General features: G+C 47.0%; 1 protein-coding gene across 2 annotated transcripts in view; it reads left to right on the forward strand.

The window, feature by feature from the left end:
* Positions 1 to 1,888: 1,888 nt before the first annotated feature.
* Positions 1,889 to 13,416, forward strand: part of TMEM65 (transmembrane protein 65) — a 92,453-nt gene continuing 80,925 nt past the window's right edge. Inside the window, exon 1 of one of the 2 annotated variants that reach the window (XM_088453108.1) lies at positions 1,889 to 3,242. In XM_088453108.1, the coding sequence (XP_088309234.1) occupies positions 2,972 to 3,242 (271 nt within the window). In that variant the 5' untranslated portion in view covers positions 1,889 to 2,971. The remainder of the gene's footprint in view (positions 3,243 to 13,416) is intronic. The other variant, XM_088453109.1, reaches the window with a different exon arrangement.

Here is a 13,416-nt window from a genome sequence, read left to right on the forward strand (position 1 = left end):
ACGTTTATGCAAAGAGTCAATATTTGCAGTGTTGACCCTTCTTTTTCAGGACCTCTGCAATTCGCCCTGGCATGCTGTCAATCAACTTCTGGGCCACATACTGACTGATGGCCGCCCATTCTTGCCTAATCAATGCTTGCAGTTTGTCAGAATTTGTGGGTTTTTGCTTGTCCACCCGCCTCTTGAGGATTAACCACAAGTTCTCAATGGGATTAAGGTCTGGGGAGTTTCCTGGCCATGGACCCAAAATTTCAACGTTTTGTTCCCCGAGCCACTTAGTTATCACTTTTGCCTTATGGCAAGGTGCTCCATCATGCTGGAAAAGGCATTGTTCCTCACCAAACTGTTCTTGGATGGTTGGGAAAAGTTGCTCTTGGAGGATGTGTTGGTACCATTCTTTATTCATGGCTGTGTGTCAGGTCTGGATTATACTTTGAACCCGGGGGGGATGCAGGAGAAGAAACAGGAATGGGTTTGTAGTATTGGAATGCAGCAGGTTTAATAGGAGTATTATTATTCATGAAGTGGTAATTAATATATAAACAAGTCCAAGGGAAGTGATGCTGAAAACAAATGTCTGGCAGGAAAACAAAATCCAATTAATGAGGCTGGAAATAGGTGTAAGGCAGAAAAAATTAAGTCCAATGGAGGTGAGACTGAGGAACAGAGGTCTGAAGTACTGGAGTTCTGAGTCCGGAGTGCTGGAGGGTACACAAACCGTGGGGTGAATAACGGGGTATAGCAGGGTAGATGCGGGTATCCGGGAATGTGCTGTGATGGAGACAGAGCAGGAAACGGAGCACTGCTGGGACTGCAATAATCACACCGACCTAAGGAGCACAGAGACCTCTCACACGGCTTGCGCTGTGTATATACGTTGCACTGGTAACTAGAGGGCGTACTGAACACCTTTAAGTACCATGGGAAGGTGCATGATAGGCTACTGAGTGTACACACAAGATGCTCCAACCTGATTGGCCCAAAACCAAGATGGCGGCTCCCAGCAATTCCCAGCATGGCAGCACTGCCGGTCTTACCTGTCACCGCATGGCCTGTACACCTCAGACATCCACGTGCACCTCGTGCCAACCCCCAGAACCCCTACCGGTAGGTCTGCGCCAAAGCACCCGCACAGGTAGAGACTGCGACTCACCAGGTACAACAACTCTGGTTGTGACACTGTGTTCTTAGGCAAAATTGTGAGTGAACTCACTGCCTTGGCTGAGAAGCAACCCCACACATGAATGGTCTCTGGATGCTTTACTGTTCACATGACACAGGACCAGTGGCGGCTCCAGAGGTGAGGCTGCCGCGCAGTTCAAAATTCAAATAGGGGAGTCACACCAACTGTCATTTCACACACTGCCAACATCACTGGCTGGGACTCACTGGCAGTTGGTGTGACTCCCCTATTTGAATTTTGAACTGTGCTGCAGCCCCACCTCTGGAGCCGCCACTGCGCAGGACTGATGGTCGCGCTTGGTGACCCCGGTAACGGATGTAAGGGGCTGCATCCATCCCTGAATCACGCCTTACATCTTTTCAATGCTATCATCAGCACAATCCACTTAGCATTTACTGTGTATGACATGTAGATATTTATTAGCAGCACTGATCATGCAAATAAATGACATTATGGCCCAGATAAATAAACATGCCATGCTATTGTAGTCCTTATTGTCTATATTTGTTGAGCATTAAACAAAAAAAAATTATACTTATATATATAAATAAAATCTCTGGAAATTATTTAAACACGTTGCCAACTATGATACAGGGACAGGCTATGTGGCAGGACCCTGGAAATCACTTTCCTCCCTGACCCCCAAATGCCCCTGTCAGGCTGGCAGTAAGCAGAGCAACAGCAGCGAACTGCGCATGCGCCTCCCGGTCTCGGCGTCACCGCCACGGAGCGCGCACTGTAGACGCGCTCCCGCCAGGTCCGCGCATGCGCAATACCTGCCCCCAGCAGCAGCAGCCCTGGCTGGGACTCCCGGCGACAGCAGCAGCACAGCCGCTCCCAGCTCACGGTCCCGGGGACAGCAGCTGTGAGCAGCCCGCCCGTCTGTCAGCACAGGCCACAACCGCAGAGGGAACCCGGACCAGGGCATTGCTGGGTGCTTGTGACCCTCTTCAGTGTGAGTTGCACCTCGCCCAATAGATACACAAGGCTAAATATCAGCCGCTGATCTGGACTATATATATTTATATGCAGCCCCTATACACACCTCCCTATATGCTGATCTCCCCCATAGCAATATTACACATGCACAGCTCCTATACACCCCCCCTATAGGCTGACCTCCTCCATATACAGAGATATTACACATGCACACCCATAGGCACATGCTGTCCCATCCACCTCCACCTGCTTGTATATAGTGTATAGCTTGCAGCTGATGTTTTTGCATTAACTTGTAATACTACTACTACAGCCCATTCATTGCACCTAGTCCTGTTTTCTCTGTACCAAGTTACTTCCAGCCCCTTCCACATTGTATCTACCTCTATTTATATCCTGAGAGATAAGTCTTCTATTCATATCCAGTTCCTGCCCTGATTGTAATCCCCCCTCCCTATATATCGCAGGAATAATTATCACATTATATTGTTGCAGAATAGTATTTTCCATCTATAGATGACATCTAAATAGACACGTTGTTAGTAGTTTACTATTGATAACTGTATATGCATTTAATACAAATGTTTAAAGAAGCTGCTTATGTTAGTCACAGTATGTGTCCAGCAGCTGATTAAATTATAAATCTCTGAAAAACAAACCACCCATTCCTTCCAAAGCTGCTATTTATATACACCTGTGTGCTAATTAACCTAACCTATGCACATTAACATCTATGTAGATAGTGTCATTAGACCGGTACAGTCGTGTCGAGTATCACTGACCTATACATCATAGTTCAGGCACATCCTCGTTCACTGGTAGGAGCTAGGTAGGCTTTGGAGGAGAACCATGTCCTTGCTCCCGTTGTTGAGCCGGACTGCCCTACGTCCCACCGTCTCCCTAAAGCCTTGGAGCTGGCGAGGGATGGCCGTCAGGAGGTGCCCGGGGACCTCTGCCTTGCAGTGTTGCCGGCTGATGGGCACACACCCGAAAAAGGAGCCTATGGAGTCGCTTAACACGGCACAAGGTGCCAGGGACTTCATATACAGCCTTCATGCCACCGAGCGGAGCTGCCTGCTGAAGGAGCTGCACAGATTTGAATCTATAGCAATTGCACAAGGTAAGGCTGACGCACAGAGCGTGTGGGAACATCATTGTACTGACTGAAAGCCGTCTTCTTCTTTTCTGCCATGTAATAGAGACTAATCTGAACGCTAATAAATTATACTGTGTAGCAGCGTAACCGTTTCCCTTGTTATGTTATAACTCTAATATTTCCTGTAACCCTGGCTTGCTGCTGTTTTTTTCTGTTTTTTAACTCTTCATTTGCCATTGTCCTGACTCCATCTTGCTTTCCAGCTTTCCTATGAGTATACTGGTAATGTTGGTTCACCACCCATGGAAGCGTTAAAATTGTCTTTGAACCCCCTCTAATCTGTTATGGGCTGTAATATAATTTCTGTCCTGGTGAAATCCTCCGTTCACGTGGCCGTTGTTACTTTCTATCCTGGTTCCATGGCGCGTCCTAAAACTCGTACAGGTAGCCTTTCAGAAAGAAAGGTTTTATAGTGACAAGAAAACGCTGGCTATAGGATATTTTATGGGTCGGGAACTTAGAAATTGACAAACTCGGTCAGGGTGGCTGATGGGGAGTTTGTAGTTCCAGGAGCCGACAAATACAGGGGTCTGATGGGCATTGATCAACTATTATATGGCATCGGTAGCATATAGGGATATCGTTGTCAAGGCATTTACCAGGCAGATATTAGGGCTTATTTGCTAACTGCTGCCAGTTCGCGATTAGCTTGCATCTGTTTGGTCCAGGGTAAGCAGCGTAACCAAGTGTCTGACGGTTGGTTCTAGTGAAAATGCTGCACCTAAATGCAATGTTGCTAAATAACCCCTACTGAATCCCCGTTATTAAAGTAAAGCAAATGTTTATTACATTTGTTGGCATACATTTACCTGTATTAACCTACTGCTTTGTCTTGATGTCATAAGGATAACACATTTAACCCTTTGGCTGCCAGAGGCCTGTGTTTTTTGTTTTTGGATTTTTTTAACTTCAGGTACCTGGTCCAATGTTTCCCATTTTTTCTAGCACTCCACCCCACCCTCTGACCATGGGTATTCTGAAAGCAATGTCCTATCAATTGAAAACTATTGTCGTTGATTTTGTGCTCCGTCAGCGAGTGTGAGGAGTATTGGTCGTCTGATTGTCAGTGCAGACAGAAGATAAGCACACAAGGGCCGATACTTTTTCTGCCATATTTTGTAATGATCGATACGTGGTGATGAATTCCCTATACCGGCTGCGATATCACAATGATTTTGGGCACCCTAACTTCATCCTCTGCTCACCTGTGCAACCAAGGGGGCAGGATCTGCTCCCTCTATCTGGGTGACGTGATGACAACATCTACAGGGTCAGGGAGTGATTTGCTGACCCTATAATCATCCTACAAGGGTTTTGACTGGCCAGGAGAGGAGAAGTTTTATTATCAGGGACCGAGTCCCCAAACGTGACCGCCAGGGCGCTACCGCAGTTAGCAGGAAGGTCATACACTCGCAGGTAATGGTAGCCGCCATCGCTCCACGAGCAAGTTAGTCATTATCGGAAGCTCTATTCATGACGTAACTCTGCACATGCCTGTTTGGGGGTGGTGCTGCGTGAGCTATGCCTGCTACATGGAAAGGGTTAAGGTATGACAATTCTATAAGGGAATGTGGAATATCTGTAGAATGTAGCTGGTTACTTTGGCAGATGCAGTTGTCACGTTGTCTTTTATGTAAACATACACAGGAGTGGAGGAAGAGACTAAAATAATAAGTTGTTATAGGCTACATGCACACAGGTGGTGAAAACACTCATTGAAGTTTAGGCAATTTGGCCTTAAGACGCGCTCATAACGTATTTGTAAAAGCCGCGCTGCAGAGTTTTGTGGGCGGGTACGTTGCACAGTAACAGGTGGTTCCTGTAAAACACCGTTATGGTTTACAGAGCGTTAGGGATTGTGAACGCTAACGGCAATGTCGAAATTGGCACGACACGAACCCAAGAGAACGCTGGACTCTTCTTGGCCCGCCCATACCCTGCCAGCTTATGGAGGCGTGGCCGTGGTGGTGCAACGGTCCAGTCTATAAAAGGGGGAGGGGACAGATCCACACAGGGCAAATAGGGGTGGCTGGTCCCAGGGGAACTTCCAGCAGTTGTAGAGTCGCTGGTTGCGTAAGCTTGCTATGGTTATTTCCATGTAGATTGTAAGCTTGCGTGCAGGGCCCTCTTACCTCTTTCTCTGTCTGTTATTACCCAATTTATCACTGTTTTGTTCCCAATTGTAAATATCCTGGCGGTATATAAGTAGATGTTAATAAAACGGCCCCGGCCGTCTGTTCTCCAGCAAAGGTTTGTCCTGGAGAGGGGTTTTTATTGCAGATTTCAGTTTCCTCCAATGCATAAGTGGAAAAATATGAGGTGGCTTTGATTCAGTTTTGGGAGTTACCGTCATGTGATCTGGAATGAATGGAGAAGTCAGCAGTGAATCATAGGGGGCTGTTCTGTGTTCTCAGTGTATTGGTAATGTGTCAGGGTGCAGCAAGCCAGTCCCAGCCTTTACTTTCCTCTTTCTGGGCCTGTGTGGATGTATGTTAACACTGCCTGGAAGTTGACAAGTAAAATGCACTAGTTAGATCCCCCCCCCCTGCTGCCGCTTTGTGGTTATTCTCTGTTTTCACAGCTAAGACTTCAGCATTAAACTCTGTAGCTTTGTGAGTTCTCTTTTATGAAAAGCCTTTTTACTGCTTTGTTCACTAAACCTGGCATGGGAAGAGGGGCACACGTGGTACACGCAGGCATAATCGGATGCATGCTGATGGACGTAATGGCTCTGAAAAAAGGCTGCTGGGGAAGTTGCACTGATTACAGATCCGTCCTCCTCCTGCACTGATGCTTTGATTCTACTTGGGGCTGAGGTTCCCGCTGATTTACTGAGACACAGGATGTTTTTTTTTTTTATGGACTGTGGTCCTTGACTTTTGGCAGACAGTATGTAACGTGCGCAAATATACGTGGCTACGTTACGCTTTACATTATAGTTTCACTGCATCCCGCCGTGTCCGGTAGCATCCGCAGAAAGCTGGGTTATTTTTGTCACTTAGCATTTAGAGCTCGCGTTTGGGGGAAATTTTTGTAAAACTTGTTAATTGTCCATAAGTCTGAAAACAGTCCTTAGTTTCTCAGAAGCCGTTCAGTGAATGAAAACAAATATATGGTTGTTGTACTCTTATTTTGTGCACTGACTTTGTATGTGACCCTATGTGTATGACTCTGTATGTGACCCTATGTGTATGACTCTGTATGTGACCCTATGTGTATGACTCTGTATGTGACCCTATGTGTATGACTCTGTATGTGACCCTATATGTATGTCTTTGTATGTGACCCTATGTGTATGACTCTTTGGGCGGAATTCAATTGATTTCGCGGCCCGCATCTCCCGTCTAAAGTGACAGGAGATCGCGGGCCGCTATTCAGTTGTGCCAGCGTTTCACGCTGATCGCACCCAAAGTGGTCGGGTTTAGCCGCGTAAAACGGCTAACCCCGACCAAAGTGCTGGGCGCGATCGTGAAAAGTGCCGTTTGGGCGCCCAAACAGGACACTTTTCGCCGATTTCAGCCCGCACCCCTCTGGGGCTGCGAGCTGAAATTGAGCGCTAGAAGCTGATCGCACCCGACAGGAGCAACAATAGAATAGCTCCGTCGGGTGCGAAGGGGGGAATAATCAATTGAATTCCGCCCTTTGTATGTGACCCTATGTGTATGACTTTGTATGTGACCCTATGTGTATGACTTTGTATGTGACCCTATGTGTATGACTTTGTATGTGACCCTATGTGTATGACTTTGTATGTGACCCTATGTGTATGACTTTGTATGTGACCCTATGTGTATGACTCTTTGTATGTGACCCTATGTGTATGACTCTTTGTATGTGACCCTATGTGTATGACTCTTTGTATGTGACCCTATGTGTATGACTTTGTATGTGACCCTATGTGTATGACTCTTTGTCTGTCTACTCCTCTGGGCCATACCATAGTTCTGAGATGTCTTTTTCCCGTATGAAGTGTCATAGTATTATAGAATGTACAGGTATGGAGTTTGTTACCTACACATATAAAATGTGGTGACCGTAGTCCTGATTCAGAGGTGGCGGCGATGCCGATGTTTGCGGAGTTGAGCGGTTATTTTTGTACCGTGCCTGCGTCCCAATGGATTGCAGGCGGTGGTCGTGGGGAGGATTTGGACGCAGAGTGATTGACATGGAAGTTAGCGTTTGCTATACAAGAAATCTACAGGGCGCCGAACAATATTCAGTTGATTACGCAGCAGGCGCGTTGCGACCGTTTTAAGTGGAACACCTGTGTACGCAGTTACAATGGCTCCAGCGGCTGACTTCAGACGGACATTCTGAGCAGCCACAGGGTTGCTCTGAGGATCGATGTGGCGTCTTTGCACGCAAGCTGCGGTTTAGAGACTGCTTTCCGGCAGAGGCGGCATTTGCATGTTTTTGCAGAACCGCTGCCTTCGGAATCGCAGTCTTCTCGGGATTTTCGTGCACCTCCTGTATCAGGCCCTGTATCTCCCCTCACTTCCTCCTGATGACATTGATTACTAATGCTGACTGATACGAGCAGTAATGAATTTTTGGAACTTACCGTATAAAGGGCCTGATTCAGCACTGAACAATTATGGGGAATCTGCGCATGCGTAGGTCCTGTTCTGCGAAATCGCACGCAGGGCCCCTGTCAATCAGGCAGAAATCTTTGCAAGGACAACCCCCCTTCCCCTCCCCCCCCACACACACACAGTTTTCCTGGAGTGGCAAGGCCTGGACTCACAAGCTGACAGCCCAGGTAAGATTCAGCTATCGCAGCCTGACCAAAGGGGCAACCATCGATGGTCGTGATCCCAGGCTGCAACTGCAAATGCAAGGTCTCAGACACCTGGACCCTCCATTCAAAAATTATAATTTTAAAGCAAGTAGAGTTTTTAGAAGGTTCTGCATAAACGTCCTTCCCCACAACTTTAATGAAATAATAAATAAATAAAGCTGCAATTAGCAACTCTTGTATTGAGAGCTGTGATTGTACGGCTGTGATAAAGATGGCATTTCTTTTCTATTTTCCTCCAGCCGTTTCTGTCCGCAGTCAGTGACCAGACTCTTTCTGTTAATGGATTTAATGATTTAGACAAGCATTGCTCGTCTATATTGTACCAAAGGGATCCCAGTGGATTCAATTAATCAGTCTAAATTGCTGCTGGTTTTCATGTGCCTCTTCTGACACCTGACAGCGCAGGGTGTATTGTGCAGCTGTGGCTGACGGTTTCCACTCCGGCATCTCATTAAGTCCACGGCTCCCTGTAAGTTACTGCATTACGTTGTGACGATGATCAGTGATGAGATAATACTCTGCCTCAGGACCATGTCTCTGAAGACTGCTATAATTACCATGGTCCTGGTCATACCCACTATACAGAATAGAATGTCTGCAAGTAAGCCCTTGCATGTACATTTGAACTTCACAGTGTAGCAATGTGAACCTTGGAGGTACAATCAACAATTACTGATCTGATATTCTACTGCAGCTTTGCCCACGTGTTTAGTACAGTGCCCTAAATGGATGCAACAAACGTAAAAAAAAAAAAAGAAACACGCGGTCATTTAAGTTACTGTGACATCACTGTCTACGCCCTTGTACAAGTTTGTAAAACTGTCACTCGCACTCTGCCTGCTCTTAGAGAAGCTTTTCTCTTTTCCATGGTGAGAGGGCTATATTAAGATCGGCAATTTACAGCCTACAATGTATGGGCTGCAAGCTTAAATGCTTTGATCAAAATATGAACAAAATCCCCATGCTTTTATTAGCTAGATACACATATAGATTAGGAGTATATTATTGTTAGCGCCGATAGCAAAATTTAGACCAGCGGTCGTGGGGCATACATATCTAACATTCCCGCTATTCTGTTGGGTCACAGTGTCCCGCAGGTGGTGAAAACGGTGGCACAGCGGTCACCGCCGGTGAATGGATACCGGGCGCATGCACCCGGCATCCATTCACTGTGACCGCAGCCCGGCATGTCCGTAAGTGCCGGGCACTCCCCCAGGACTGACGAAAAGGGGACCCGTCATAAAGACACGCCCCCTTTTCTTTGGCCACACCCCCTATTCGGGCGTGTGCGCAGAAGTGCCCTAGCTCTAGATCTGGCGCCCTGCCTGCTGCCGGACCTAGAGTGAACACTATATATCTCTGTCTTATAGAAGTTGGCATCTTGTATCCTCAAAAATGTATCGACAGCTTCAATTGCGTGATCATCCGCGGAAAAATGGTGACCACCGAGCTCTCTCTTCAGCTAGGGGAAGAGGTTCATAATTCGCCTTTATTGACGGAACAAGTGCTAAGGCGTGAGTGTGAACCATTGCTGTATAAATATAGGATTGCTACTTCTTTGTATTTTGTTATAATTCCTTTCCACCTTTTGTTCTGTCTGAAAACATAGAATGTGTTTTCTTTTTCTAATGATTAACGTACTGCTGACGGTGGGCAGAATTACACGAGCTTGTATGCTGTGCTATTATCAGACCTCTACGAGGGGCGGTTTCCATAGTGATACACTGATATCGCAGCGAAGACGTTATGCACAGCTCGCCGTTTGTAGTTTGCAGCAGCTGGTAGTGGGACCTCTGCCGCCTAGTACAGGGGTCTGACCAGAAGGGATTTCCGTGATGTACGTATTGTGGCGTTTTGTTATAGTGCTAGTTTCAGTGATGTGTGATATTATCCAGTGTCCATACCACATAGGAAAGCTGTGTATGTTTGTACATGTGTATTTATATATAATATGCTGTAGTGAGCGGCAACAGGCGGCCTGCCAATCCTTCACCTGTGATACCAGCTCCATCCTGCTCTATTGTCAGATTTATATGTTATAGCCTGTAAAGGGATGCAGTCAGGAAGCCGACGGTCGAAATGCCGACCGCTGGCTTCCCAACTGTCTAATTCCGGCAGGGGTCTAATGATTGGCGTCGATATACCGACGCCTGTCATTTTACCTACACTGGGAGACCGATGCCCGGCATGCCGCACGAAGGAAAGCCGGGCGGCGAGGGCTAGATTAGCGGCTCCCGGGGGGAATTTAGGTTCAGGCACCCCCCCGGGAGACAGGTTTAGGCTGCGGGGAAGGGGGGGTTAAGTTTAGGGGGGTGGTAAGGTTAGTTATAGTACTTTCCTGTCTGGATTTTCAGTTGCCGGTCTTTCGGTGTCGGGATTTGAACCCGGCGGAATTTCATACCGGTCCCCCTGTACCACCTGCTGTTTTATTGCAGTTATGTCTCGCTTTCTTTCATGAATCATATTATGTTAACATTAAAGGTAATGTGTGGCCCTTTTCAAGGTTATAGGACCACGCACCCGGCACCTGCAGTCTATCAGGTTGCCCATCACTGAGGTAGATAAATAAGAACCAACTCTGGGTGTAGTCAATTCAGAGCCTTGTTCAGGGCTTACGCAGGGAAAATCCCTAAGGGTACAAGGAATCTTATAGTGAGTCTGGCATATCAAAAAGGCCATGTTAGGATCCCTCTGTAACCTTTCAGGGTCTAGGAAGGAAACGTGTGGAGTCTATAAATGATGTTTGTTGAGTCTTTGTCCTGATATTAGTCTTGCCTTATGCGTTTCTTCGCCAAAGTGTAGCTTCGTTAGGGGCAGTGTGGCAACGGCGGGCTGATTACAGTCCAGTAAACAAACTGTGCGGGCGATTTTATTTGTTTCGTGGGCGGCGATAATTAATGGGCGGCCAGGGTTGCAATTCAATTGTTCTGGGGACACATTAATTATCTCGGTCTTCACGGCCAATTAGACCAGGTTTAGCCGCATAAAAAACGGCTAATCCCATCTAATGTGCTAGTTAGGGCGCCCTAACCATGGGTATTATCGTGCAGTTTTGCTCGCACCCTACTGAGCGTGCGAGCAGAAATGCTGGCCCCGCCGGCTAACGTGCCTGAATGGAGCAACAATTGAATTGCACTGTCGGGCGCCCCCAAAAAATAACCACTTAAAAAAACAGTTGAGTTGCGCCCTGTGTTCCACAAAACAGGACGACTGTATCAGGATGTCCATTATCTCTTTATTATAAGACAAAACAGGGACATATTTATTTGTGAATAGTTGTTCCAGCCGCCGTATAGGGATACATAAGCTGACGCGGTTTCTCTCGTATTGACAGTGAATTATATTCACTTTATGGCAATTAAGTCAGCATTTCTGAGTAACTACAGACGTCTCTCTGAGTCGATACTTGGCATATGGAGCAGTTGCCTGTGGTAAAATCACTTTAATGCAGGTACTGTAATCTAAATAGCGAATGCACCATCATAGTACTTACAAAGGAGCCGCTCTCCTGTGTGTTATGATTATGTATTATAGGTGCCGTATTAGGCAGCGTGACTAACAGCTGGGCAGAAAAACTCTAATGGCAGGATTTCCCAACTCCAGCCCTCTGGGAACCTGAACAGTGCATCTTTTCCAGGTGTCCTCACATAGGCCCTCATTCAGAGGCGGTCGGAGGATGCAAGCGGTTGCTCAGAAACTAGGCGGCCACTTGCATCTTGACCAGCCGCCTCTGTTGCGGTCGTTAGGCTGTGGGTTAACACCCACAGCTCTAACGACCGCTCGGGTGATGGTCGCGATGGTCATTGACCATCGCGACCATCGGGGCTTACGACGAGACCCTAGGATAGGGTCAATCAACATCGACAGCTCGCCCCCTTTGGAAAGAGACCCGCTACGACCGGCGCTGTCGGTCCTAGCGGGTCTCACGCATGCGCACGAGGGAGCCGGCTCCCTTGTGCGCATGCGCACTGGCAAAACATCGAGGCGGCCGTGCAGTCGTAGACCGTACGGCCGCCTCTGAATAAGGTCCATAATCTCTACTGAAATTGTTTGTACAACCTGTGGTTCTTTTAAAATGTTAGTCAGTAATAGATACACCTGTGCTCCAGCATGGGGTATGGAAACCATGCTCTGTGAGGGTTCCCTGAGGGCTGGAGTTGGGGAGATACTGCTTTTCGTGGATTGGTTTATTCCTACTCGGGGGCAAGGCCAGTGATGTCACAGCAACTCAAGTCTTTGCTTTTTGATGTGACCTTTATCTGACCCCCACAAGGGCACTGTCCTAAATATGTGAGGAACGTAATGCTTTACCGATTCACAGAGCTGTAGTGTAGTGGATGTCAGAAAATGGATCTCCATTTTACATTCATGGTTTAGGTTAGAACAGTGGTTCTCAAACTCTGTCCTCAGGACCCCACATAGGACATGTTTTCCAGGTCACCCAGCAGGTGCACATGTGTATTCATTACTCTCTGACACATTTTAAAAATTCCACAGGTGGAGCTAATTAATTCACTTGCGATTCTGTGAGGAGACCTGGAAAACATGCACTGTTTGAGGTCCTGAGGACCGAGCTTGAGATCCTGTGGGTTAGAACATCTTAGTACTGAGGTTTTATTGGTCCTTTGCAGGTTCCTAAAAGATTAGTTATTTTTAGGAACATGTGTTGTTACTCTGCTGGCTTATTTTTATTCATCAGTTGGTCGCTTGTTTTTGTTTCGATCGCTCCTTGTTGGCCAAGACCAAAGTAGATGAGACTTGTCCAGTGGGGAGGGGGAGGGACAGGTTAATTGCCTGGAATAGAAGGTACAGATACAGTTCTTCACTGGCAGACCGAAAACAAGACCAGCCTGAATGCGATAGTCATCTGTGACTGCAGCTATGCGTTCCGCTCCGTCTGTTTTACATTCAGGTTGGAAAATGAAACAAGAAGGTTTTAGAATGGCCTCTGTGGTTAACGTCTCCTCATGGCCTACACACGGTGCCCTTGTGGGCTGAATATATATCGTACAGGACAGTCAGTGATGGGCAGGTTGCTGTACCTAGGTTCTCTCCTCACAACCTTCACTAGGATTCCCTCCCCAGCAATGGCTGCCTGCACGTGCATGGTCAGCAGACTGCGCACGTGCAGTAGAGCATAGGGGTACCAAAGAAATGAATTGATCGCGTTAGTGATCACTTCTAACACCTCACAGGGTCGGGATCCTTTCGGAGCTGCTGTCCCTGGATGCTATCTATGATACATCCAGGCAATCTTTTTATTTTCTTATTGCCGCAATAAGAATTTATAATTATTGGGTCTCAAACCGATAATTAATAAATATTCCCCACAGTATTGCA

Source organism: Taudactylus pleione, unplaced genomic scaffold, assembly GCF_031769625.1.
Source record: "Taudactylus pleione unplaced genomic scaffold, aTauple2 ptg000571l, whole genome shotgun sequence".
Taxonomy (NCBI): domain Eukaryota; kingdom Metazoa; phylum Chordata; class Amphibia; order Anura; family Myobatrachidae; genus Taudactylus; species Taudactylus pleione.